The sequence below is a fragment of the Lynx canadensis genome, chromosome A3, assembly GCF_007474595.2.
Source record: "Lynx canadensis isolate LIC74 chromosome A3, mLynCan4.pri.v2, whole genome shotgun sequence".
In the NCBI taxonomy this organism is placed as follows: Eukaryota; Metazoa; Chordata; class Mammalia; order Carnivora; family Felidae; genus Lynx; species Lynx canadensis.
Genome location: NC_044305.1, coordinates 83,450,186 through 83,477,305, shown reverse-complemented (window position 1 = coordinate 83,477,305; position 27,120 = coordinate 83,450,186). Strand labels below are relative to the sequence as shown.

The 27,120-nt window shown below is 41.0% G+C and overlaps 1 protein-coding gene across 4 annotated transcripts in view; it reads right to left on the bottom strand.

The window, feature by feature from the left end:
- The window catches only part of MEIS1 (Meis homeobox 1), a 138,417-nt gene that overhangs the window by 92,120 nt on the left and 19,177 nt on the right, over positions 1-27,120 (bottom strand). For 3 of the 4 annotated variants that reach the window (XM_030310718.1, XM_030310720.1, XM_030310719.1), the window contains exon 7: positions 15,992-16,103. The exons of the other annotated variant lie outside the window; for it this stretch is intronic. In XM_030310718.1, coding sequence (XP_030166578.1) covers positions 15,992-16,103 — 112 coding nt within the window. The remainder of the gene's footprint in view (positions 1-15,991; positions 16,104-27,120) is intronic. 4 annotated transcript variants of the gene reach the window in all.

Here is a 27,120-nt window from a genome sequence, read left to right as displayed (position 1 = left end):
CAGGGGACCAGGATCACGGAGGCGGCAGCCTCCTTTCTGCTCATTTCTAATGTATTAATCAGAGAATCCCCAGCAATCCTGAGGATGTGATTCTTAACAAAGATTCTAGGTTACAGCCTTTCTGTCACAGGGAAGGGTATGTGCCATGTCAGAAATCAACTCTTCCTAATTTCATTCACCATGTAATGGACATCATAATAATCTGCTATGGCATCTGTCATTGCAAAGATTTCCACTGTTCTTCACAAAAGTTTCATAGAAAAGTGGAAGTCAGCAAGCAGTTATTCTCCAAAGAAATTCACAAGGAAAGGGGCCTAGCAAAGAAGACCGGGGAGAGTGGAACTCTTCTGTTCTGACACTGTTGTTTTCTTAGACAGCATGACATTCCCTATTGGTTAGAAACAATACGGCGTTTTTTACTTATGTTTTAAAATTTCATTCAACAGCCCCTATTTGCTCACAAAAAATGTATCCAAAGCTTGCCTCAGATACCTTCACGAGGAAATCTGTGCTTTGAAAAGTAGAGCAAAAGGTCAAATAGTTTTAGAAAAAAATATCATCTGTATTATTAAATAATACCAGTGGCTACTTAAAAGGGCATGCTAGACGGGATCCTGGATACCTATTCAATAAATTCTGCAGCTAGTGTTCTAAATCTCTCTGCAGGAAATTCTGGTTTAGATTCTGCAATCTCAAATTGTCCCAAACTTCTATCTAGAGAGAAATCTGAGTCGCTAGTATCCCAGAGGTTTCTTAAGGGCCACAGCTGTTGGCAGACCAGATTTTCATCCCAGGTAGCCAGGGAGATATTTCAATACAGTCCATTTTTACTCAGAACTCTTCGAGAACACACCAAATAAGAAGTGATTAGAATTACACTTACTTACTCTCACATATTAGCATTAAATTATTAGTTGTATTAGTGGCTTACATTTCCATTAAACTTGCAAATTACATAGACCCTTATTCCCATTCTATGAGCATCTCAATTTTTTCCCCTGCGTGCATATCTAATCATTTGCTTACCTCTTATCACTCCGGGAACCTACAGTTTTTAATTCCATGGATTTCCACAGGGCAAGAATCTAGGCCACCGTTTATGCACAGAAATCAATTCATCCATCACTACACTATGCATCAAAACAACATTTTAAGAGCAAAAGTTGAAGCCAGTGGCATTAAGCCAAAGCACCTCTCCTCGCAAAGGAAAACGCACTGGGATTTTTAAGAGCAGAAAGGATAGGTCACCGAGGCTTTCTGCCTCACCAAGAAATGGGGAATCCTTAATGGCCCAGAGTTTCTTGATTCAAATCTGGAACTTAAGACTGGGTGCCCAAGAAAAAGTGCTGATTGTCACATCTCCCGTGCACTTCTGTGGTGTCCCATGTAAATATATTCACCTGGTCAAATTTTCTCTCTCCTTGCCCCTGGTGAAATCACTGATCAATGACGTGTTTATGTTTTTAATTAGAATCTGAAAGAGCATTTTTGCAGCACAGTGCATTTTTATAAGAGCTGCATCTCTGAAACACAATATTATATTAACGTGAGAGTTTCAAAAGAAATCATGTTACTATCGTAAGTCATAGAAACGTCATTGGCCTCTTCTAAAGTTGTATTCAGTCTGCTAACTACACCCCCATTCACAAGTTATAACAATATGCAAATATATATTAAAGCCATAAAAGTCCTCCCCCCCATCCTTTTCCCACAGGCCAAATTAAGTTGAATTAAGAAAATCTGGCAAAGGGTACACATGGCTATTGCCATTTCCCACAGCAAACAGGGTATTTTCCTCTGGGAATAAAGCATTTTCTTTAAACTACTGTTTATAACCCTTATCAGCTCAACAGCAATAGAGCCATCAAGTCCAATCTCTTGTGGAAAAAAGTCAAGGTCAACAAGTACTTGCATTTTTGTTTATCTTTAGCTGCAATTGCTACTGACATTCAATTGGGTAATAAACATGAGGTCTGTCAAATGTTCCCACTGAACAGGTGATCCAAAAGCTATCTCAGAACAAGGCCATTGCCAGGTAATCAAACAATCCTGTTATAACAATTATGATTTGAGTACATTTATTTATAGATGCAAACATCAGTCAATCCTGAACGAATATTGCCTTACCATTCCCACCACAGGGTAATAGGATTGAGGAGGTGCAGGAGGGCCCTCCTAGAATTACTCACCAACAATAATGTGTGTACTTCCCCCCACCCCAAAAAAATAAAATAAAATAAAATAAAATAACGTGTGTACTCCCATGAGCAGAGTACCATCCAAGAAAAGGCTTTCTCCCCTACCTCTTCTATTTAAAGGCAATTTTGTGTAGCTCGATACAGCCATGTCCTTTACTATGCCGCCCAGGTCCCTGATCCCAGCTGCCTCTCTCTGCCTGAAAACCAATTCTACGGTTATGTGTGTGTGTCTATTTGGAATTGTTGCATTATACCTTTAAGCCAGCATGGTTGCTACATTAGAAAACACTTCATTTTTACTTGAAAAGTGCTAGGATTTGTTCAGCATGCTTAATTCTAAAGAGTCAGATAGATATTTGGAATAAAGGCCACATACTTCTTTCCAATCCATCATGAAACTCACTGATATCAACAGGAACTATGCATTTGGATCCGGGCAGCACCTGGCTCCATGCCATTTTCAACTTACAGATTAAAAATAGAATCTGTTCCAGCTGCAAAGTAAGACACGTTAAACCTACCGCCTCCATTTGAAATATGAAAATTAAATCTAAGGACCATGGCTACTATCTAAGACGATAACTCTGACCCACATAATGCAAACCTATTGCTTTCACTTCAGTTACAAAAAATGAGCCTAAGGAACATTCTTGGAGCCTGAAAGTAATGATTCCACTTCTTGCTATGTAGCTTTTATTAACATTCTACCATTTAGCAGAGCAATTAACGTTTTCCAAAGCTGACTCCTTTCCTATCGAGAGCATCAGGACATCTGGAATCGAAGTAAAGGACAATCCTTCTAAAAATACACAAACCCACATCCTGGGAAAGAAAGTGAAAACTAAAAATGAACCAACAAAAAAATTCTAGACACACAAAATGAAGTACACTATTTTTAAGGACAACTTTCAGTGTAGGCATACTAAGTACCCCGTGACAGTGTTGTTAGTCTAAAAAATACTCTTTTGGTATAAAAAATTATCTTTCGTTCTGTAGTATTCTGGTAAAAAAGTAAATGTAACCAGAGTTGCATCAGCGGCCCAAGAGTATACTATTTCCAGTCCTAGAGTCTCTTAAGTCTTGGGCAGGTGATTTGAAGATTCTACATAAACAGAAACATTAGCAGCCTGGGAAGCGGAAAGGCTGAAGCACACGCTAGGATGAGAATCCAGTGGGAGTCCATGAACACCAAGGTCCATGTAACAAAACATCTACTCTGCAAATACTCAGGAAATGTTCATCAGTCAACTGTCAAGCAAAGGGGGAAGTCACCTCATTTTCAGAGCAGTAAACCGATGAAATGAGTCACGGAATTCCCATGATAGCTTAGCTGGCCTCTTCCTTTCCACCCAGCCCCTGGTCCCCATGGAGCCAGAGCCCTCCGAAAGAGAGTGGTGGCCGGACTTCCGTGGGCAACCCTCAGGAAGGGGTAGGAAAAGTGTCGCTTCTGTCCCACCAGCGTGTGAGGAAAAAACCACAGGCAACAATGGCCATCTATATTGTTCCCATATCTGGAGAAGGGAAGCTAACACTTAAGAAGACAGTGAGCAGGCCAGAAGAGACCTGTGATGTAGACAACAGTACTCTGAGACCTTGGCATCATCCCAGACCTTTCTAACCCCCATTCCCAAACCCCAGTCCCCTCTAGGTCTGGTCCAGTCTCCTCTCCCAAAGCTCTCCTCTCCATCCGCTTCACTCTGCCTTATGTCACATCCTCAACATTTCAGAATAACTGCAGCGTGACTCCAGCCTCCCTCCGCATCTATTCCTCTTTCAAGCAGGTCTGCCATGACACCAACCTAACATTTTCAGTGACTCCCTACTGCCTCCCAAGCAAACTCCCAATTCCTTAAGACGACAGATTTGATCCCTCACGGTCTGGCCCCTGCTGCCTCTCGCTTTCCCTTGTAACTCCTCCTTTCCCACACCCTGTTCTCTGCTCGTGCTGAGGCACACACGCAGCTTCCAAGCTGTCATGCTTTCGCTTTCCCCCTCGCCTTCACACCAACTAATTTCTTGGCCTCACATGTCCTTCTACTTCTCCATCTGTCCCGACTTCCCATCAAAGACACACCCCTTTGGGAGAGCTAGCTGGAAGATTGGGGATGAAAAGCAGGTGGATGCTAGGACCAACTCAGGGGATGGAAATGCCGTGTGGAGAAGGACCCACATCTGAGTCCCATTCGGGCTCCGTGAAAAAGGGTGCTGTGAGGAGGAAGACGCTCCTGTGGAAGGACAGGGAGAGGCCACACCGCTTTTTTAGGTGCCATTCCTCTACTTCCAAATTATACGGGACCTACTCAGTCCTGAGCCTTAATCTACCATATGTTAACTACCTGCACCGCCACTGGACTGTCTGTTTCTTGGTTCCAGGAACAGCCTCTTTGTTCCGAATTCTCACATTTAGCACTGGTACATAATAGACATTCAATTAATACTCATTAAGTTAGTGAATGGTACTATTTCTGTCTTCCTTCTATTCCCTTTGAGAAGATTCCTCCCAGAAGCTTTAAATTCACGATATCGAGCAATATTTTCTATTTGCACTAAATGTATTCCTTTCCCATAAAGGGATGTTCTTGGTGCTGGGATGTAGTAAAGCAAATATTCATAACACACCGCCTCCGACTTTACAGGCTGAAAACACATTCCCTCAGAATGTCCATTTTTAGAGTGTGGTACCTGAATCTTCCCAAGCTGGCACCCCAGTTCTTCATCACTTAATGGATCTCTCTGGGGCCATTAACCCTATTTCAGCAGACAATAATCAGAACAACAAGAGCATTCTCACCTGCATCACTGGCCCCAGGGACGGGGAGAAAAGACTGGAAAACGGAGCTGACACACCATGGTCAGAAGAAGGAGATAGAAAAGGGGGAAAGGTCTCACAAAACAACCTGGGCGGAGATTAAGAGAGGCTGCCACCTGTTTCAACCATGGAAATCAACACTAGCTTAGGTGCCAAGAAGTGAAAGTAAGATTGGGCTGAATATGAATCCAGGCATCTATCTAGTCGGATGGGTCAATCACATGTTTATCGGGTATCGGTTGTATCTGCAGCACTGTGCTAGGAGCTGAGGGGGGGGGGGCAAGAGGGGCCATCTCACTGGATTCCCCTTGTGAGGACCCATAGGAGAATCTCTCTCCAGTCTCACACCAGTCAAAGGGATTGTTCCAAACAACTTCCACGGACTCTGTCAATCTTGTAACTAATTATATTTCATTCTTCATTTTGGCTGCTAGGAAGCTCGGAGCCAAACTGGCTACTTCTAGCAACTGTACATGATCTCTTATGATTCCCAGTGTTCTGAACTACCCTTATGACTGGCCTCCTGTTGAATCTCCTTTGGTTCTTGTTTCTTCACATCTTGATTTTATTCTATTGTTTACACTTCTGTTAATTTCCTTAAACCCTTTCTCAGAACAAAGGAGAGAATATAGAAGTACGTTTTAAAATTAAGATATATCCTCTTCTCCCAAAGCATCAAAATATAAGGGTATCAAGGTACTATCTGGCTGCTGTCATGGGGCACTCAAGGGAAGATTCAAACTAAGGCAAATGAAATATTTAAAGAGACAGCAGTGATCGAATGCTAATAAGCTAGCAACAAGCAAGTTGAGTATTTTCTACATTCACTCTTCAATTCCCCCTTCCTTAAAAATATACAAATTGGAAAAAAACTTAAAGATTTTCTAGATATGTTCATATTCTCTCTTTCTCTTGATGTGGAAAGAAGTAAAAGAAAGTTCTACCTCTTTCACCCTTTGTTAGGAAATAAGATGGAGGGAATGCATATGGGGTTGATATTGGTAAATGGGGAAAGCCAAAGCTAATTGTACTAATCAAACAGAATGCTTTTAGGTTAAGTAATTATGGAAAATTATCTGCAAGACTGAACTAATCCACAAAGCCAGACACTTGAGCACAACCCAACTTACCAACTACACTTCTGGGACCAATCAATGTAAGAGGTAGACAACGCCTACCTCTTTTTAAGGAAAATGCTTGGCATAAATTTACTGTTTGGGTTAGTTTTCGCTAGGCCAACAGCCAAAACCTCCACCACTATCCTTAATTAGTGCTAGCATTCATGGAGGAAAAAGAGAAATTCAGGAGCAGAGCTGACTATCAAATCCCACGGGATGGAATCATGTCTGCTGCGGGGAATGGCATAGATATAAGAGCATCCTCCCAGGGTGAACAGGGGGTCCTGTCTCAGCGTTCATCCTTAACCCTATCCTAAGGTCTTTTAAAAGATACTAAAATGCTGCTGCCAGTCACCACCCGTTCTCTACTAGAAGCCCATTCAGGGTCAGAGGATGGTACCCAAGAGTAGGAGTAAGCAGAGCAGGCAATTATGTGGGCAGCATGATTTAAGGTACATCCCCAAACCCATCTACCCCCAATTCTGAAAGGACTATCCATTGAATCTTTTCTTGAATGCTTCTGTTAAAATGTATCTCTGGGAGTCAGGACAGGTAAGACCTCAGTATCTATTTACATTTTGACTGAGATTGCGATGTGATTAGCCATCTGGCACCCAGAAGAAATCAGTGCTGAGAGAATGTAGTGTAATCACAGTTTGAAAGCATGAGAGGGTTCCCAATCCTCTTTAATAAATAATTACCCACCAATGGCCACGTGCCCATAACTATTCTGGGCACAGGAGATTTAAAGATGAACAAGACATAGTCCCTTCCCAGGAAGCATCCTGGGGAGGCTGATGCATGAATGGCTCGCTTCAATATACGAGAAAGGATATGCCACAGGATACCATGACAACACAGAAGAGGGTTACTTCCTCCAATCTGGGAGTTTACAGAATACTTCCTGCAGAGGACACTTAAATTAAGTTTAGAAGGTTTTAACTTGGGCTACACAGACCCTCCCCCACCAGGGGGTCCATGGTTAGAAATCAGAAGATCCATATAGTCAGAAGGGGAAAAAATTATATTTTATTCTCACTAACCTCTAACTGAAATTTCTTTCAAGTGCATATCTAGGTAAGTAACAAACCAGGAAACCATTAGAAGGACCTGAAACTTTGTCACCAAAGGAAATCATATTTACATATAACAATATAATTGTTACAAAGATCTTAAAACATCGTTTACATTCATCACTATTTCAAAAATGTGGTAGACAATAGAATTACAGCTAGACCTTGTTATTTAACACAAATTTAATAAAGCACTTCTATAATTATACTATAATTTGTCTTAAAAATATTTTGATAGGTGAATTTCAATACAATTGGTTTCCCTTGTAGTCCTATGTATTTTATTTTATGCATTAATAAAAATGTTACCCTGATAAGGTATCCATTGACTTTACCAGTTTTCCAACAGCATCCCCTCTCCCCCAGAATGTCAGAGTTCTCTGAAAAGGATCAGTATAAGTCAGCAGTCTGGTGACTGATGGTGGAGAAAGCAACGATAACCTCACTAGTTGAAGGCAGTGGAGGCCCCCGAGCGGCCGAGTGGCTATGCAGGAGGGCTGAACAAAGTTCCTGCCAGTGGGCTGTGGATCAAAGTGGACCTCACAGGGCCTGCAAGATGCTAAGCCTCTTCAGCAGCAGCCAGAGGACCAAAGTAGAGATGTCCCTCTGCAAGTTAGGCCAGATAGCTCCCACCTGGTCTTTCAGTCAACAGCCCTGATCACAGAGTTCACCACGTCTGGGTCATTAGCAACGTGAAATTTCATTCCAGCTATTCCAGCTCCCTAGGAACAGTCCATATTTAGAGAATATCCCACTTACATATGCTTGATGCTCTTGGGAGCACACACAAACTTCCTGAGGGCAAACACTGTGACCTGCTGGCACTTATAGCCCCCTACAGAGCACCTGCGACACAGTAAGTGCTTAATCCGTTTCTGATGACTTGACCAGAATGTATAAATTTACACTCCCCCCGCCCTCTTAAATACAACTCGTGATAATATTTTCGCTCCTCCGCAAAAACAATTACAATTCTAAACTCTTTTTATCTCCTTGGGCTACATTAAATGGATACTTCCCTAAAATTAACTTCCCTGCTTCTGCCTTGCCAAGAATGACACAGGGTGAAGAATCCGCCACCTGGGACAATGGTTCTCTCCCGGTTTATTTTCTTGGGTAGAAACCGAAACACACGGTTAAGCTGTGCCAGGCTGTGTGTGGTAGCCCTGGAATGCCTAGGAAGGCTGACCTGAAAAACAAGTTATTGCTTATAGCTTAAAACCCAATGCAGAATCAAGAAGGGAAAGTGAGAGAGAATAAGAGAAAAGAAAGGCCTTAGAAGGAAACTGCATTAAATAATTAAATAACGACACATTAAGATCTGGGTTTTTAAAGCTCAGGTCGCCATTTTTATTATTAACATGAAGCAATAAAATCCATGTTATTAATATGAGAGTGGGCTATATTCTTCTATATGTGATGCATCTGGGAAAAATACCTTACAGTTTTGGAAAGAAAGAACCGAGTGTTATGAACAATTAAGTCTGAGTCCTCTACAATAGAAAATACATTCCCCTCCCACTGAAAAGCTAATGCTATGACAGCCAGAGAGGCTTTCTCTAATTTACAGCAGGCTGAGGGAAACGGAGAAGGTACTTTTTAAAAAAGTTTTCATAGCTTTTTGGCTACAGAGACAAATGATGAATTGGCACAGCATCATTATTCATATAATTCTTTACCACTCATTTTTTATTTAAAACTATCACCTGATTCTTGAGAGACCGCTATCATTAATTCTAGGAGAGTCAGAGAATTGGGGTGTAATTTCAGAAGTTCTACAAGTCCCACTGGAGTTGGTATCTCTTAAGAGACAACCACGACAGCCACCACAAAATTCCATGCAACATGCATGTTTCCATCACATGCAACAAAACTCCAGTATCTGCACAGGTGACAATGGCAAGTGTCAGTAGTAAAGCCTACATCACATACCGAGTCCACTATAACATTGCAAACCAAAAGGGAAACAGAGTTATGGTTTTAAGGCCATACTTAACAAGTATCATGCCTTTTAAATTTCAAAAATTAGAGTATAAATTTGATAAGATATCCACACCATGAGTTTACACATAAATAAAAATGAGCAATCAACAGAAAATATAAGAAATTATCCTGTTGACTAATGCCCTGTCTTTTCCAATTGAGGGTCAGACCTATTCAAAGCCAATCACATGAGGATGGAATCAGTAAAGGTCAATCAAAGGCAGGCTGAAACTCCAACTGTCTAGCTGACCTTCAGAGCTTGTGACAAATTGCTATCAGTCAATGTCAACTAATGACAGGAGCTCTTTGGCTAATCAATTGTTCTAAAAATGATCAAGAAAACTACTCACAGGACAGCTCATTTTCACATCAATGCCTGTGAAGTATGAAAAGCTCATTTTTTGAGTTTTTAATAAGCTCATAAGTAAAGCAGTTACTTGGTAACAGAGGTCACCTTACAGAAAAAGACAGAACCTTTGTCTGCCTTTTACATATTCTTTTATTACCATATTATAGTAAAATTATGCCATGGATATGCCAGAGGGCTACATAATAAAGTAGGTAACACTTCATCCATTTTTGAAACAAATACTTCTGTGTTGGAGGGAAATATATCTGGGAGTAAATAATTTCAAATACATTTTCCAGTTGTTTAAGATGAAAAACACTGACCTCAAGTTTACCAGCAATATTACCTAATAGTCAGAAGATGCACTTTCTGTGAAAACACCTATGGCCAAGTTCATGCCCCTAAATACACAGTTACTACTTTTTAGATGACGAAGTTATTTTTCTTTATTTTAAGATGACCTGCTTTCATGATGCTAGAAGTCAACAGAATGGAGAACAGAAGACGGTTACTCACATTTGATGAGTCAATAAAGGGAAAGGTGAATATAGACAGCATGGGGTGTTCTTGGGAAAACAATTCTCTGTCTATCCATCTCGTTCAATGTGTTTGATAAGTTAATGATATGGACCTTTTGATAACAGGGATTTGCTGCGTATAATAACTTCCCTTTCCCTTTTACACCTGACTTTTCCCATCAGGAAATCATTTTCCTCTTCTGCCTGCCACTACATGCAAAGGCCACCCTTTAATTTGCAGTCCGACATTAAATGTAACTAAAGTAACGCACGGGGCTGCAATGGTCTAAGGGCTAAGGCCTACGGTCACAATTATATTTTACTTTTCTCTCCAAAGTGTATTAGTCAAAAAGCATTACAGCACCACTGAAATACAAGATGTCCCCGTAGAAGTGTAAGCCTTAAGAAGTAAGTGTGAAAGAAAATAGATCATTCAAGTTACCCTGACCAACAGACAAATGGAATGAAAAAAACCCAAACAAACATTTTTAAAAATGTTTAAAAACATGTTTTAAAAATCAGCTGGGATTAAAAAAAAAAAAAAAAAAAAAAGCAAAGAAAACTGTTTCTAAACCAGCAGTATTCACTTTGTGTTCTCATCTGAAAAACTGCCGATTACAGATTACGTCCCAAGCCCGAGTTGCTACGGTAGTTTTTCAAATTAAAATATCTTCTGTGGCCTCAACCACTCTCAAGTTGTCCATAGGAAAGAAATAAAGGAGGGAGGGCAACACTTAAGCCGAGACATAATTGGAAGTATGTGAAAAATGAAGTGTCAGTTTGGTCAATAAAGGGCAAAGGTCAAGGGGAACTGCAGCCCAAACTCTGCGAGAAATGTGCTCATTAAGACATCCAATCAGAGCGCTCCTTCCCACCTATCCCATTATTCATCAGACAGCTGACTGTTTCAAATGCCCGGGTTTGGGCTGTTATTACTTTTCTTCTTCATGTAAAAAGGCGAGCTGGTATATAAATCGTTGCTTAGTCATCTGGAACATAATGTGGCCCTTCCCCACCGCCCACCGCCCCATTCCCCACGCCCCCCACCCCCCAACCAGCTCTGCCTGCTGGCCTCCAAAGCCTGAAACCACTGCCTTGAGATTCCCTTCAATAATAAATGGGACTGCCTTTGCCTATAGGTTGCCTGAACTCACAAAAGCTGGTGTTGGGGGGGGGGGGGCAGTGAGGGACTCCGGGAGGCATTGCAACTATTGACACATTACTATAAAGAAATAGCAGTGCTTTTCAATTATCCCTCTTTAAAGAAACATGCTGGTCGTGCTTTTTTTTTTTTTTTAAGTGGGAGCAAAGATACTATTGTTGAACTGAGTCCTACCCCCAAAAGGAGAAGTTCATAAGTGGGTTTTAGAGGCTTCAGCAATCATTAAACTCCTTTAGAGTTGAAATGTTTTACATCAAATTTCAACATAGAAATACTACTTCTTCTTTTTCCTCACAAAAGAGGAGAATGAGATGAGCTTTAAATGGGCAATGCTCTGCAAGAGAAATGTCCTTATTTGTTTTGTATGCCCCTATTCTCCATTCAGTAAATCTGTGAATGAGCGAAACGGTATAGGCTCTTAATACATAATACAAATTAATCATATCAATCATCATGCTCCTCTGTAAATATCTCAATCATCCTACTTAACACAAAAAACTAGATTCTCCCTCCCCAGCAGAGTATAACCCCCCTGAGGCTAATGCTGATTCTGGCTTATTCGCAGCTCCATCACCACTGCAGAGACAGGGCCAGGCCTAGTACAGACACTGGGGAAAGAGACCTCAAACTGGTAAACAGAAAGAATGTCCATCAATGATCTATTTTCCACACTTAGCCACACTAAAGCACTAGAGGACACTGGGGTTAGGAACTTGGGCTCTGGAATCCCACTGTATGGGGTTAGGTCCCAACTCTACTACCTACCAACCTGTATGGGACTTTGGACAAGTCTCCTAGCCTCTCTGAGCCTTTGTGATCTCCTTTACAAAGCGAGGGATGGAAATACCTATACTGACTGACAGCCCTTAATATGTTATTGCATTATTTTATTACTATCATATATTCATCACTCTTGACTTTGAACCAAAAAAAGGAAGACGTGCCCAAACTCAAAATGTGGTCAGGTCATAGCTAAAGGTGCTTGTGAGTTGTAGAGTGACGCAGCAGCCCTCTTGGGAAGGAGTTCTAATACGGCGGGGAAAGGCACCAGATGTGCTTGGTGTTCTCCAGCTCCAAACCACACACCTCCTAGAGTAGACCCTGATTATGGTTAGTAGGGCAGCCGCACACGGTAGGATAAAAAAGATACAGGGAAGAGTCACATATTTGCCAGTGTGTACCTCATCTTATGAGACTCTGCTTGGGGTCGTGAAGACACCCCATCCTAAAGTAGTTAACAAAAGCAAAGGCAAGAGACCGGATCCTGGAGCTCACTCTGACAGTTACTTCAATATTTCTGAGCTTTACTTTTTTCTCTTCTGAAGTGGGAAGAGGGCAAATAATAGACAAGGATAAAATCAGAATTCAATCTCATATCTTTGGAAGTGCTTTGAGGAAGTTAAAGAGTACACAAAATCAATGTCATAGCAACAGCGGCAGAACCCACAACCAAATACAGATGTTAGGCTGGCCTTCTAAATGCCAACTTAAAGGAGTTTTTCTATGAAAGAATCAATTTCCTACAAATGGCCACAAGTGCTAATATCAAATGAAAGTAGATACCATAGGAAAAGTTACCATCGTAAACAATTTGAGTTGGGGGAAAGATGTATTATGTAAATCATGAACAAACATCAAATCCCTGAAGAAGAAGAATGTTTAGTAATTTCTTAATTATGTATCTCACATATACTCTTTTTAGAGTGCCCAGGATGGGATTTTCTGTTTTATTTTTTTATGCTTAGGCAAAAATTTGGATTGAAACGATTCTATCAATCACAACAGCCGCTAATTTGGCAAATCATCAGGCACTCAAAATCCCCAACTGGCTGGAAGGCTAACTAGGAATTGTCACTGTATTTTGAAATCTGTCAGAACATTACAAATTTCCTGAATGACTTATTTTATTCTGTTTACTTTGAAAGTCCAAAAGAACAGGCCTCGGTTGAGATATGGCCTATTATATGCCTACTTTGCGCACAGATAAGGTTATTTAGCAGAGGACCAGAGCCCAGGGATTTCTTTTTTTGTGCCACAGGTGCCATAATGAAGTGGTGAAAAATGAAAAGGAATGAGGAAAAAGAAACAGTACAAATAATACAGTAGAGAAAGTTTTAAAATATGTATTACTCTTGTCTGTGGGGGAAACACCTCTTTGGATATGTTCTTGACAGATTGAGTTATTTCTGTCTATTGGGTATGTAGAAAGACATATTTATGGATTTATAAATCTTTTGAAGAGGGCTGTTATTTACCCAGTTGACTAAAATGGACTCAAACTGTGTAAATAACTATTTAGGACATGCACTACGGGCCAAATGCTGGCACAGCTCACACATCCATGGCTGCCAGAAAAGGCAGGCGGGAAAAACATGGAAGAGCCACTGTGCGCAGTTAATCCGAAGGCTGCACAAAGACCCAGCTCCACAGGTCTCAGAGATGCATAAAGGTTTAGAAGGGTTGCAGTTGGCATGGAAATGCACAGAAGTTGTTGTGGCGACACTTGCGGGCCTCATTCGGCATTTAGCAAGGGCTGAATGAAGGACACCACCCGCCCCCCAGAAGCCACAGAGAAGGGCAGGTGAGATGAAAGGAGGGGCTCCCGCACCCACAATGATCAAACCGCTGGGTGGGGGACAAGTCTGCACAGAAAGCTTCTATCACCTCACCGCGGGAGTCATTGTCTTGAGTTCTTTGGTGAAGAGCCAGGAAAGAGGGCATGATGAGAAGAATCTCAGACAAATAATCAGGAGACTGAAAGTTTAGGTCTGACGCTGCACCTGGACCTCCACAAATCGCTCACTACATCTGTCCCTTATTTTCCTCATCTGTCAAATGGGGCCAGGATTGTTTTAGAAAGGTTCAACTGAGCTCATTCAAATGAGATCATTTCTATGAAAATTCTTAAAAAAACAGATTAGGCGGTGAACTTCTGTGAAAAAATATCAAGAGAAACGACATAAGTAGCCAACTCAGGTAATGTGAAAGAGAGATGTCTCCTGGTTACAATCAAACTCCTTATTAAATTGGCCTTTGGAGAACACCTGCTGAAGGAAAAAGAAACATGCACAATTCCTAATTCCCTGTTGTGACATGTCAGAGGGGAAGAACGGGGCTGGGGCCTTTGCCCTCTCAAAATCCTTTTATCAGATTATGTTTAAGAAAACATATATGCTACCATTTTAAATTCAAGTACATTTCAGCAGTTGGCAAGCCTTCAAAGCAACAGTTATGCTACCTGCCTCTTCCTAGATGATATATGTGTGTGTGTGTGTGTGTGTGTGTGTGTGTGTGTGTGTGTGTTTTAAAAAGCAAGAAATGAAAAAGAAAATGAAACAAACAAACAAAACAAGAGGCTACGACCCCACGTAGCAAGTTTGGAATACAGGAAAAAAGTATTTATATTCCATTGTCACCTTTTTTGAAACTCATGGTCTGAGTTGAAAATAGGGCTTTCTGTTGAAGGTGCCGCCATCCCTTAACTATAGCGCTGTGAGCAGCGACACACAACATGTACGTACACACACTTGAAATAAAAAAGGCCCCATGGATTTATGCTGCATATCATCTTCCAGTAAAAGTCAGAGGTCAGAGGTTACCTGTTTCAGCCTCAGCTCTGAACTAGTTTACTATTCCGGCTCCGCTTTTTACTAGTCTTATAGTAAAATGGTGAAGTCAGCAATTTTTCTTTGAACAATAAAGTATTTCAAACGCTTCAAATTCTATGTGTAGAAGTTATTCCCAGTCCAAAGAACATACACGTGCCTTAAAAAAAAGAACTTTCTTGGTGTTGTTTCCAAATGAATTATGTCAAATTCATTTTAGACTTTGCAGTTCTAATTGGTACGGTCCAATTACGTAAGAAAACAAAATTCTTTTGTTGTCTAATGGCACTCCAATGAAACATGATCACCAAACCAGATTTTAAGGTAGGCACCTCTACTGTGGACTCAGAGTCAACTTCAATAAAGCCGTCTTTTTACAATCAGATGGAGAATACTCTTTAAAGCTTTGGTTGCACTGATTGAACACAAAATTCCACTGCAGTCAATCTCACCAAAGGCAGTACAAGAAAGACATCTGAACACTCAGTCACCTTTTTGCTGAAGATTAACTTTATGTTTAAACTTTATTTCCTACTAGCCACAGTCAGACGTGCACATCCATGGACACCCAAGTACACACACAGGTATGTGCATTCAAGGAACAATACAAGCTAAACTGATCTGGTTTCTTTTCATTTCTTCCTAATTCCCTGTAGTCAGTTTGCAATGAAGCCAAGCACTTAAGAGATTCGGATAAGTAAATCCAGCAAAATGGCTTCAGCCCAGTGGAGAGGGAAAGCCCAATGTGAGTCCCTAAAAGGCCCACTGCCTTCTAAGCATCTGAAGACATCGTTAACTTGGAATCTTGGAAGGTGTCTCTTCACGATCTCTTGAAAAGCCTCAAAGGGCAAGTAATCATAATACTTTTCTTACTTGTAGAGCAGGGCATTAGTGGCATACTGTTCACGCACATTCGAACTTCTAATCTACTCTAATCTTGCCCTCAGTCAACTCGCTGGCCCTGTTTTATGAAGGTGGCCAGATGACAGACAGTTAGGCAGCTAGAATGGCACAGAAGAAGAAAGGGTCCGGAGAGTAAGCTAAGCTGATTCTCATACTGTAAGGGGTTTATGTTCTAGAAAACCTGTATAAATAGTCACTAACTAGACATTTCTGGTTTTTCAGCCCTTAAAAAATGAAACAAGTAGCAAAAGAGAGTGAGATCACCTCTCCTACCTTGCTCACTGCTGTTATCCCCACTGTGTGATGTGTGACCACCGCTGGAAGGGCCCGGGGTTCCTCCTGAACGAGTGGATGCCGTGTCATCGTGATCTCTGTTCCAAGAGGGCTGTGGGGGCACAAATCAGAAATCCAAATAGAGTGGTCTGTTAACACCGGTCCGGGGGCTCCCGTGGGACAATGACAATGCAATGGAAGGCCAGGACGGACAGCCATGTCACCTTTCCCGTTCCCCTTCACAAACGGTGCCAGCCCGGAGCTGCACTGGCACATTGAAAATCTGCCAGTTTCTGCTTCTAGCTAAAATAATATCTACAGATAGTTATTCTGTAACTGTATGTTTTATTACCAAGGAAAACAAAAACATTCCAGGCAAAGAAGGGGGGAGGGGGGAGGAGAAATGATGCCACTTGATTCTGACTATATTTTTAACGTCAACAAACCCTCTGGCACAACAGTCTGCTACTACTCTGAACATGCAAAATAAGAGCGGTGGTCTATACCACTGCGGTTTATAGAGGCCCCTGATTCATCCTAGAAGCCAAACATGGCAGAGCTTTTAAGACCTTACAATTAGGCCAGGGTCCATAATAGCTAGTATGTGTCAGCTGTTTGCCGGATGGTACACGGCAAATGGACCAGGCACGGGGACAAAAAAGAAATGAGAATAACAATAGATTCACACGGACTGTGTACACTCAGCCCCATGCCGAGCCTTCTTGTACTATTGAACGGAAAACAGATGTTGCTTCTTATCACTGGGTGCATTTGAAAGTAACGTTCAGATAGGAAAAATTGGCAGTAAATTAAATTCTTGGGGAAAACAATCATGGCAACACTTCTCCCAAATCTCCCTTTATCACCAGAAAAGATTTTAATTAGCTTTTAGTGCTAGCTTTCAAAAACAGCCTTATGAGTCACTGGTCATCCTGCACAGTAGGAATAATGCAGAAAAGAAAGCTGGTTCTTGGCTGGGAAGTGATATTTGTCTTCAAGATTATTAGTGGAGAGGCAGGATGATCTTGTGTATAAAATATGTCTACATCATTTCAGTCACAGGATGTCATGGTTCATGACTGGGTGGTGGTAAAGTTTACTGACCCTCCCAACGCTTTAAATATGCCTCGCAAAATCAAAGTGCCCTTTGCTTACGTCCTGAAAAGTATTTTCATGTCCCAGAGAAGATAAGAAAGGCTGAGGAGATCAAAATGTTTCTGACACCCACGGAGAGAAAAGGAGAGATCCATCTAAGAGGCACACTGTATAAGAATGAAAGGAAGAGTCCCTGTTCCTGAAAAGGATGCTTGTCCACCACCTACTCTATACTCTTGGCCAGAAGGTTAACGCAGCCCCCCAAATTAAATAAAGTCACAGAGAGATTCACCACTTGTGCGTTTGACTCGCCCATTATGCATATTCTCAAAAACAGTGCTAATTGATCTGCTGATTCAGTGACTGGAAGATAGGCGTGCTGTGAAAGAAGTGCCTTGGACAAACACACATTCTGCAGCGTGCCAGAAGATGCATGCTGGAAGACGTAATCTGGAACACACGCTCAGAATGCAAACAGTTAATGCATAAATTTTCAGTTTGTACAACTGCAGCTCTAAAAGGGGGACTTGTTTATTCAGAGCTCTGCAGAAAGAATGGTACAGCACCCAGGGGACAGACAATGCCAGGCACAAAACCCCGGTGCCTCGACATGTAAAAGGATGTTTTTCTATGTGCTACAAATCCCACTTGAAAATATAATTAGAAGGAGAAAATGGCAAACTATTGCATTAACTGTAATTGAACAAAAGACCGGCAAGGCATGTGGGAGGCTGCAGGAACCCGTGGGAGTTTCAGGATGCATGAGATCCTGCGAGTGACATCTCCTGGGCTCTCTCATTTTATTTATGTTGTCCCTCACTACTATTGTTGACTGGTGATCTGACTCGTAATTAATAGAAAAGCCACCGATAACAAGCTAAAATACAGAGCAACAGAATAACCTCATCAGAAGCATGTTTGTTAATCTGATTAAGACTAGGATTCCAGAAAGGTGACTTAGAACCCAAGAATTATTCCATGTTACACAGGAAACTGTCCTCCTTTATGCTACAACAGACCTGATATATTCACTATCTTTTAATGAGCTCCACTGATTTATTCAGCTCTGCTCTGCTCCCTCCCCCACTTTTCTACTGTGCAGGATGTAGATTAATTCAATGCTTAATTGTTTAGTAAATTCAATTTTCCACATTCTATTCTGCATAGCTTTAGCTAAGGTTCTTAAATCTTCAGCAGTGAGCCCTGAGCCCAGTGTTTGTGATCTGTGCCTACCTTTTTTCATCACCATTTTTCTTCATCCACCACTTAATTCACCATGAAAAGATTTTCCTTGCTGGAAATTCTGATTCCGCTATGATCTGTGAGCCATTCCGATTCATTGCATTTTCATTGTGTTGGGTCTTAGATGCCGGGCTCCTCTTTTCTCACAGCTATCGCCACATTATACAGGCATTCATGCAAGAAATGTTGGATTCCACCTCGGTTTATCCAAATTTCGTGCAACCTATATGTTTAAATTTGTGTGTTCACCAAAGGTAGGAGCCAATATTTTCCACCTCTTCCAGAAAGGCCTGTGAACACTGAGTGCACTTCTCTGAAATGAAATCTAACTTTTGTGGTCCTCTCTTGAATTAGCATTTTGGGTATTAGCATTTCAAGAACGGTGGAGTCACACAAAACTGAGCATTAGGAGAAATCCACAAGGTTACCAAAACAGAACAAGAATTATGTTTAGTTCAGTTCATTAAGCATGATTAAAGTCTAAGTATCAGAAATAGCTCATGAACTCTCTGGCATAAATATGTAAGACAGCTCTAATCAGAAAAAACTCCCCCAAAATCCATCTACCCGAGAAACTCAGTTACGATAACGAATCTCTGTGACTCTACGTGGTTACACCAAACAGCATCATTATTATTTTTAAAATAAAATATGTGCATACAATTATGCACATATATCTGTGAAGTTGTGAGTTGCTTGGGGCCACTTGTAAAGTAAGACTGACAGAATAAAATCAATGGTGTATTGCGTTAGATGTATAGCAAACCAGAGTCATGGTTCTAAATTAAGTCCCAAGGAGGCTTTTTTCTTCAATGTATATACTTTCAGAGCAAGTGACGCGTATGTTCTCTCCTATTGGAAATCCATTAAGACGAGAGGTCCTAACTCGAAGTCCAGAGACCTCCTAAAGACTTCGGGGGTCGGGGGTGTTTTGTTTTAACAATAATTTTGTTTATGGACATACTTGCATTTTTACCCCTGGGGAGAGTGTCCATAACTTTTCGTCAGATTGTCAAAGGGGTATGTGATTCTTTCAAAGTCTGAGAACCAGTGCTCTAGGAGACATTCACAGGGCCAGATGGAAAAGTCAGGGCTGGAAAGACCTTCAAGATCATGGAGTCAACACTTTAACCCGACATTGAGAGCCAATGGTCCTTCAGACATTATTTCTTTTGTCATAAATGGAGGCAGTCACTGGGCAGTCACTTTGATTCTCCCCAGAGATGTTTTCTCTCTGCAACAGTTTGAACACTCCTATGCCTTCTATCATTTCTCAAGAATGCTTGAAAATAAGGGGTTTTTAAACGATAATAAGGAAGGTTCATCAAGTGCCATTTTTTAATTTATGAGGTAATTATACAGGTGTTTTGTGGTCAAACAGAGGTAATGACCTCCTTGACCACAGGCTCCTCTAGGGCACAGATAATATCTGGATCTTTCCTATCTTGTTCTTTCTCAGCTCAGCATAATATATGGTGTGTGCTCAGCACTTGGTCAAGGCTTAGGGAACTAAACTGAATCATTCATTATTTACTGTTCTACCAATATCCTAACAAATGAGCTGCAACTTCCCAAACGATCCTTCCTCCTGAGTAAAGCCATCCAGGGATAATTTTTCCTCTCTCCATCTTTTCCATTCTTTTTCCATCTATGCCTTAATTTTGGACATACATCCATTCCTCACATCACTTTCCATGTTTTCCTTAAACAGTTCTTTTCACTACTGTGATCTGAGTTATCACCCATATGCCATGAGATTTGTGTCTCTGGATCTCTTCTTTGGTCTTTAGACTTGTATGCCCAACTACCTGCTAAACCATCTCCATGAAAGGATGTTCGCCTCACTCAACAAGTCCAGTGCTAAACTCTTCATCTCCCCATCAACACCCTACACATTCTTCTTTTATTGATCCTAGTAGGTATAACCCCATGCATCCATGGTATAAACCTGAGAACCATCCATGACACCTCTCTCCTCCGCTCCCCCCTCTCTACCTCCTGTACAATCAGTCCTCATATCTTGTTCACTTTTACCCCTAAAAAGTTCACAAATAAATCTCTTATTTTTCACCTTAGTGATTGCTGGTCTTGTTAAGGCCCTCCCAGCTTCAAAGAGTTCAGTCAAATCACTTCCCAGATTTAAGAGTTTGATTCCACTAGAATATAAACTCCATTAGGATAGGAACTGGTCAGTTTTGCTCGCCATTGCATCCTGTCTATCAAGCTCAGTGCACAACACTTGGGGACATGTTTGTTGAATGAATGAACGGCCCCCTACTGCCTACAGAACACCACAGTCTCGGATCCTTAGCCTCCTATAGTAAGCCCTCATAGTCCACCCACTGAGGACCATTCCTCAACCTATTCCTTGTGCTCAAGCATGTGATTTCTGGCAGATATGTTCTGTTTGTCCCTCTAGGCCAATCCTCATCCTTCCTTCCTGCCTGGCTCCAGCCCCTAATTACCTCCTACTTGCTAATTAAGTTACAGATCAGATACTACCTCCCCCAGAAAGCCTTCCCTGATACACACACACACACACCACACACACACAAACTTCCCCCAGGATGAGTGAGGCTGCTCTCCCCCGAGCATGTAGAGCACCTCATGCACACCTCTGTCATGTCAAACCTTGTACTGTTTTGTGATGACCTGTAGAATTCTATACTATGAGTGTTTTGAAATCCTACTCTATAGCTTATTCATCCTTATACCCTCCATCCCAGGAAAGTGTAACACATTAAACACAAATATGTTCCTATGTGAACAAATGAATAGCTTAAGTGATTATATATAGAGAGGATCCCTGTGTTAAATTGTCATCTGATACTGTGATCTTCTATCTGAAAGATCATAAAATATCTGAAAAATACTTGTGCAATTTATAAACATCTCACACACTTGCATTCACACAAACACACACCACCATAAAAAAAATATATGTTAATACTCAGTGACAGTAGAACACAGTCAAAATAAAGGAAATTTGAAGGTAGCCATATCCCATTTTGAAATCTGGCTGCACCAATTACATGGTCTTAGACAAATCACGACCTCCCTAACTCTTAATATCTTAATCCATACATTGGAAAAATACTCCATTGTCAATCCACTTCAATTAAAGAATAATCATCTATAAGCATAACCTATGTATATTTCCAGGCATGCAGCAAGCACTCAATAAATGATAGCTACTAAAAATTTTAATGTAACAACATAGATTGACCTAGTTAAACCTGAAATATCTGCATACAGGTGTATTCAGTTTATAGACCTTCTGGAGAGAATAGTTAACCTGAGCTGACTTAGTGTATAGTTCGATATGCCTTGGGCTATCTCCCAGCTGGTGTGTGCTCCGGGAATGCACACTGATCTTATTTTCACCTCCAAATAACATGATTTTACAGGTGGGTTGCTCCTCCCCACCCTATCAAGTTTAATTTGATGCCTAATATTTATAAATCACTTTACAGTATACAAAGCACTTTGACATATCTTCTCACTTGGTCGTTTATCACATCAGTATGATGTCAGAATCATTTCTTTATCAGACCCAAAAAAAAAAAAAAAAAAAAAAAACAGTGGGGTTTTGGTTTTCAAAATTTCTACCTTACCAGTGCCATCCAAAAAAGGTAGATAAATGAAAGTCTAGTGATCTTGACTCTGAAGAGGTCAGCTAGCAGCTATGTAGAAATTGAAGAAATAATCACAGGATTCAAAATGTGAAGTTGGTCTGCACCAATCCACGGGCGGCTTTCTCTTTGGGAAGTATATTTACTTTTTCAAACCACCAGGGTCTCTTTAGCAAATGATCTCTAGTGGCCTAAAAGAGCTGGCTCATCTCCAAAAGTGAGCAATTCAGTCCCTCCAGACCAGGGGAGTCACCAGTCCAAGTGGGGAAGGCACCAGTGTGCATGATGCTCCTGTGTATGCGTGCTCACGTTCCCACACCTTCATGGTCCATACGGACATTCACACTCAAAGATCTACACTTGTCCTTGAGCCATGGCAGGAGGGGTCACTGACCACCACCATCACACACTGCCTGGGGGGGTCACATCTAATTAGTCCCCTCCCCTAGACTTTTCACTTCTGTCTAAACAGTGTCTCTCAGGAAGCTTCAAGGCAGAGAACTTCAGCAGATATGATGCCTTATACATCTCCCAATCAATGATGCCATTGGAGGAACCAGAGACAGAGGAGGAGACCAGAGACATCCATACAGAGAGAGATGGGGAGAGAAGGGGTCCAGGTACTGCTGTAAAAGGTGCCTGGGTGGCTCAGTTGGTTAAGCGTCTGACTCTTGATTTTGGCTCAGCTTTCTCATGGTCCCTGAGATCAAGCCCCATGTCAGGCTCTGTGCTGACAGTGCTGGCTTCCCTCTCTCCCTCTTTCTCTGCCCCTCCCCCTTCAAAAAAAACAAAAAAATAAACATGAAAAAAAATAAAAAGGGATAAATGTTTACCAATGTGTACTTGAAGTTGAGAACTCGGAGATCCTGAGATTTCTTTATTTTTGAGTTATTTAAAATCTGATAGGCTAAAGCCCTTATTTTAAAAATCTTGGTGGGTCCCATTTGCATCTGCTTGATAACCCAAACATACAGTATGAACTTCAACTCATTCAACCACCAAATAGCACCTACACTTTGCTAGAGCCCTAGATAAACCCAGTTCTTCTCAAAGGATACTCCCTTGAGGGTATGTCTATCCAACTTCAAATTCAGGTCATTTGGAAAAAAAGTATAAAATCCTTTACACAGATTTCCAAAAAATCCCTGGAAATCATTAAGCAAATTCATTTAACCGTGACAAGTCTGGGCAGTATGTTTTGTTTTTAACACAGTGAAACTGTCCTCTTACCCTTTAAGCTTTTAGATATTTTTAAATATCAGAAGCTCACAGATTAATAGCCGAGTGTGCCCACAGGCTGCGGATTCAGGGACCACGTTAAACTGTGCCGGAGAATCGCCTGAAAGTGGAATCTTCTCTAAGTCCACATTCCATCCTGCTGAACGATGATAAAGTCGGGGAGGCAAGTATTGTTCTGGGTGAAGACTGGTGGTGGCCTGAGGTGTCCCTCGGGGTGGCCCACACCGTCTGCGGGGAGGCCCATTCCCCACAAAGTTATCTTCCTGACACACTTCTTCCTTCAGCAGCCCTCCTTTTTCTCATTTCCTTCCCTGTCCCGGCCCCCACTCCTTCTCCTCTGCCAAGTCTGTAGGCCTGCCAGGGTTCCTGTGGAGCCCCTTTTTAATGCCGCGATAAAATGTGCTTGTTACCTCACCTAACAGACGCTCGGCAGGTAATTTTGGTGACTCAGGGCAGATGGTAAATTAGGGGTGAGATGATGGAAATCCAGCATCCCCACTCAGAATCTGCAGCTCACCCCAAGATGCTACCCTTCCTCTTCCAGCCCCACCATAGTTGCCACTGTGAACTTTCATCTAGAAACACATCTCGGTGATCCTCCAATTTTCCCTTGGTTATGGTGCTCACCATGTTGGAGCCAGCCAGTACACATGGCATAAGGGTGTCTACTTCAGCATCAAATAAGGTAAATTTCTAAAACCTTAAAACTTGGCAATTCTGATGTATTGCTTTATATATATATATATATGTATATATATATATATATATATATATATATATATACATATATATATATGATTGTACAATAGTAGTCGTGGGTAGTTTGTGGAAGCAGAGACAGCATCTGTTAAATTGAGTGCCAGATTTCCCAGTTCTCACGTACCACAAATAAAACCTACAAAAATGATAATTTTTCAAACATTGAATCCTCTATCTCTGTGTAATGAGGCATGTAGAGAGGAGGAGAAGAATTTTTGTGCTTTTTTGCCTTTGGTGAAAATTCTCCAAGGAGTAATTTCATCTTTAAATGAAAAGTTTTGTATCAGGCGGCTGTATGAGCTCCAGGAATCCCCGAAGCCTCAGGTTCAGACACAGGGAGATGCACAAGTGCACACTCACGGACACACAGCAACATACACGCACCGTGTGCATGAGGAAGAAGGCAAAAGGATGTGGAAATAAACTAACTGTAATGTTTTTAATCATGTTGTAATGAAATTGAAAGCAGTTTGGCAGCCAGATGCATCCTTAGAATCTACGAGCCCTTAAATATTTTGCCTGCTCTCCTGCCAATGTCCGTGCCTCACTCTCCTCCCCAGGCTCTAGGGTAGGCTGCTATGGCAGGTGTCACAGCAGTGGTCTTAGGAGGCCAGGCCCAGCACGATGGATCACTTTCCTGGTACTCCTTAAGATTTTACTTAAGAAGACTGAAAGCTTTTAGGACTCAACTCTGACACTCTCAGGTCGTTACTAATCTGCAGAGTTGAATTAATTCATCCACGACATTAAAAATGAATCGACAAGGCTGAGGAAAAAGTCTGCAGATGTAAAACACCACGCAAAATATTCCAAAAACTTTCCTCAAGAAATCCACACACAGTGCTGATACCTTTTGCCCAATTTTTCTACATTGAGGACCAAGGCTAGCACCATTTCACAGTGACCCCACTGTGGGCTCGGAAGACAATATAGATTCTTACATGGGGCAGGTAAAATTAGATGGGAAGGGGCGCCTGGGTGGCTCAGTCGGTTAAGCGTCTGACTCTTGGTTTCAGCTCAGGTCGTGATCTCACGGTTTGTGAGTTCGAGTCCCACATCGGGCTCTGTGCTGACAGTGCAGAGCCTGCTTGGGACTCTGTCTCCCTCACTCTCTCTGCCCCTCCCTGGCTTGCTCTCGAGCTCTCTCTCTCAAAAAATAAACATTTTTTAAAAATGGGAAAAGAATAATTACAACCAAAGGGAAACTGCCAACAAGGGATCACGAGAAGTTTTACCAAAATCTCAAAACTGGAAAGCAGATGAGTAATTTAGAAATTATTTGGGTGCACTGAACGTTCAAATTCTACTAAGCAGTTTGTTGCAGAGAAAAATGTCATGAACGGAAGAGACGATAAAGCCTTATTACACTAGAAATCTTAGTAAAAATACTTATTAATATTTCAATAATCTTTCCTTTTCCTGTGCCATTGTATTTTGGCTGGCATGCAATTAATAAAAGTAAACCCTTATATTAAATGATTTTAATTATTCTGTATACTTCTCCTGAAATCATACCTATAAACTGTAATTTAGAATTAAAATACCTAAACAAACAAACAAACACTCTAACCCAACTGGCACCACTGTATCTCCAAATATTTGTATGTAAATATTACAAAGTATACTCCCTATTTATCTTCTGAAAGCTTTCAGCTGAAATTTAGATTATTTTCTATCATCTCTATTTAGGAGTGACAGAAGAAACTATAAATTTTATGCCAGTATACCCGATGTTATAAAATCCCTTTTATAAGATTGCTTGCCTCCCAATGTTTTATTTTACATTTGTAACTCAGTTATTCAATGCTCCTTGTCCTGCAAACAAATTAAGATAAAATAAATTCAAGCGTCTTATATAAAACAACTTCAAACCAAAAATTTTCTAGGCAACCATCCTAGCAAAAAGAACATCCCGATAATGCAGAAAACATTGTATCCTTAGCACAAGTAGATAATAAGACATAGTAAGCAACTGGCCCCTAGCCATGAAGCATTTGCACTCAGAAATGTGGAGAAAAGTACTTAGCACCAGATCTGCATGTGACTGTTACTTGAAGTAGAACGTGAAAGGGAATCTGCAGTGATTCACCACACTATCTCAGCAACACATCTGAGTGCCCAGGCTCTTTTTACACAATGATGAAATCAGAATAAGAGTGTCCCCTTCTAACAAGAATTAAAAAGACATTTTTCTTAAACCCGATGATTATAAAATGGTCTATAAAATAACACCTCATTAACAACCACTATCTTCCGTCCCCAAATCAAGCTGAAGCTGTTGGAGGTTGGGCAGAATACAAGGGGATAAACATTATTTAATAGTCTGTTTATTTACATTTTGCTATTTTAAACGCTCTCCACTATTCAGTTTTCACGGTAACTCAATATGGTGGGTTCTTTGTCCCCATGTTACAGATGATGAAACTGAGGCTCATGGGAGAGCAGTGCCTTATCCTCTCACAGCAGAGCCTAGAATCAAATGCCAGGGCTCCAACTCTAAACTATGTCTATTTTATTGAAACACTCCCAGCCTGAAAGGTTGTATAACTAAGTTACAATCAGCACACTTAATTGTTCTTTCTCAAGTGTTTCTGAAATCTCTTCTTTTCTACTCCTAAACTCTCAAATCAGAAAATCCACAATTTTGATGCTAGAAGAAAAAAAAAAAAGTCAGCCAAGATGTACTCTTGTTTTTTTCCTACTACCTGATAGCATTACACTTTGAACAAGAGAATCATGGAAAATTACATTTACCACTGATTTCCACTAACAATTAGCTGTTACTAACTTCTCTGTGGTTTTTTTAGACACACTTCCAGCTTTTGATATTCTCAACCAAACTATATTTTCAAAGTCATTCTTCAAGGATTTTTGAATCCTTACGCTCTCTCTCTCCTCTTCCTTCATTATTTATCTTTGGTAAAATCATGAGAAAGGCCTTTATCAAGGCATTTTGAGATTTAATTTACATTTCTGATTTTCAGAATGGCCAACTTCTCTATATTTCAGGCACTTAACAGAGATATCAACCAAGGCAGCTGTGAATGCAAGAAGCAGGAGTCCGAATTTTATCGCTAGTGCACTTTTTAAGAGATTCCAGTTCATCAGAATGCCATTCTTCAGCCATATGCAAAGCTATTGTTCTTGGAGGCTATTCATACA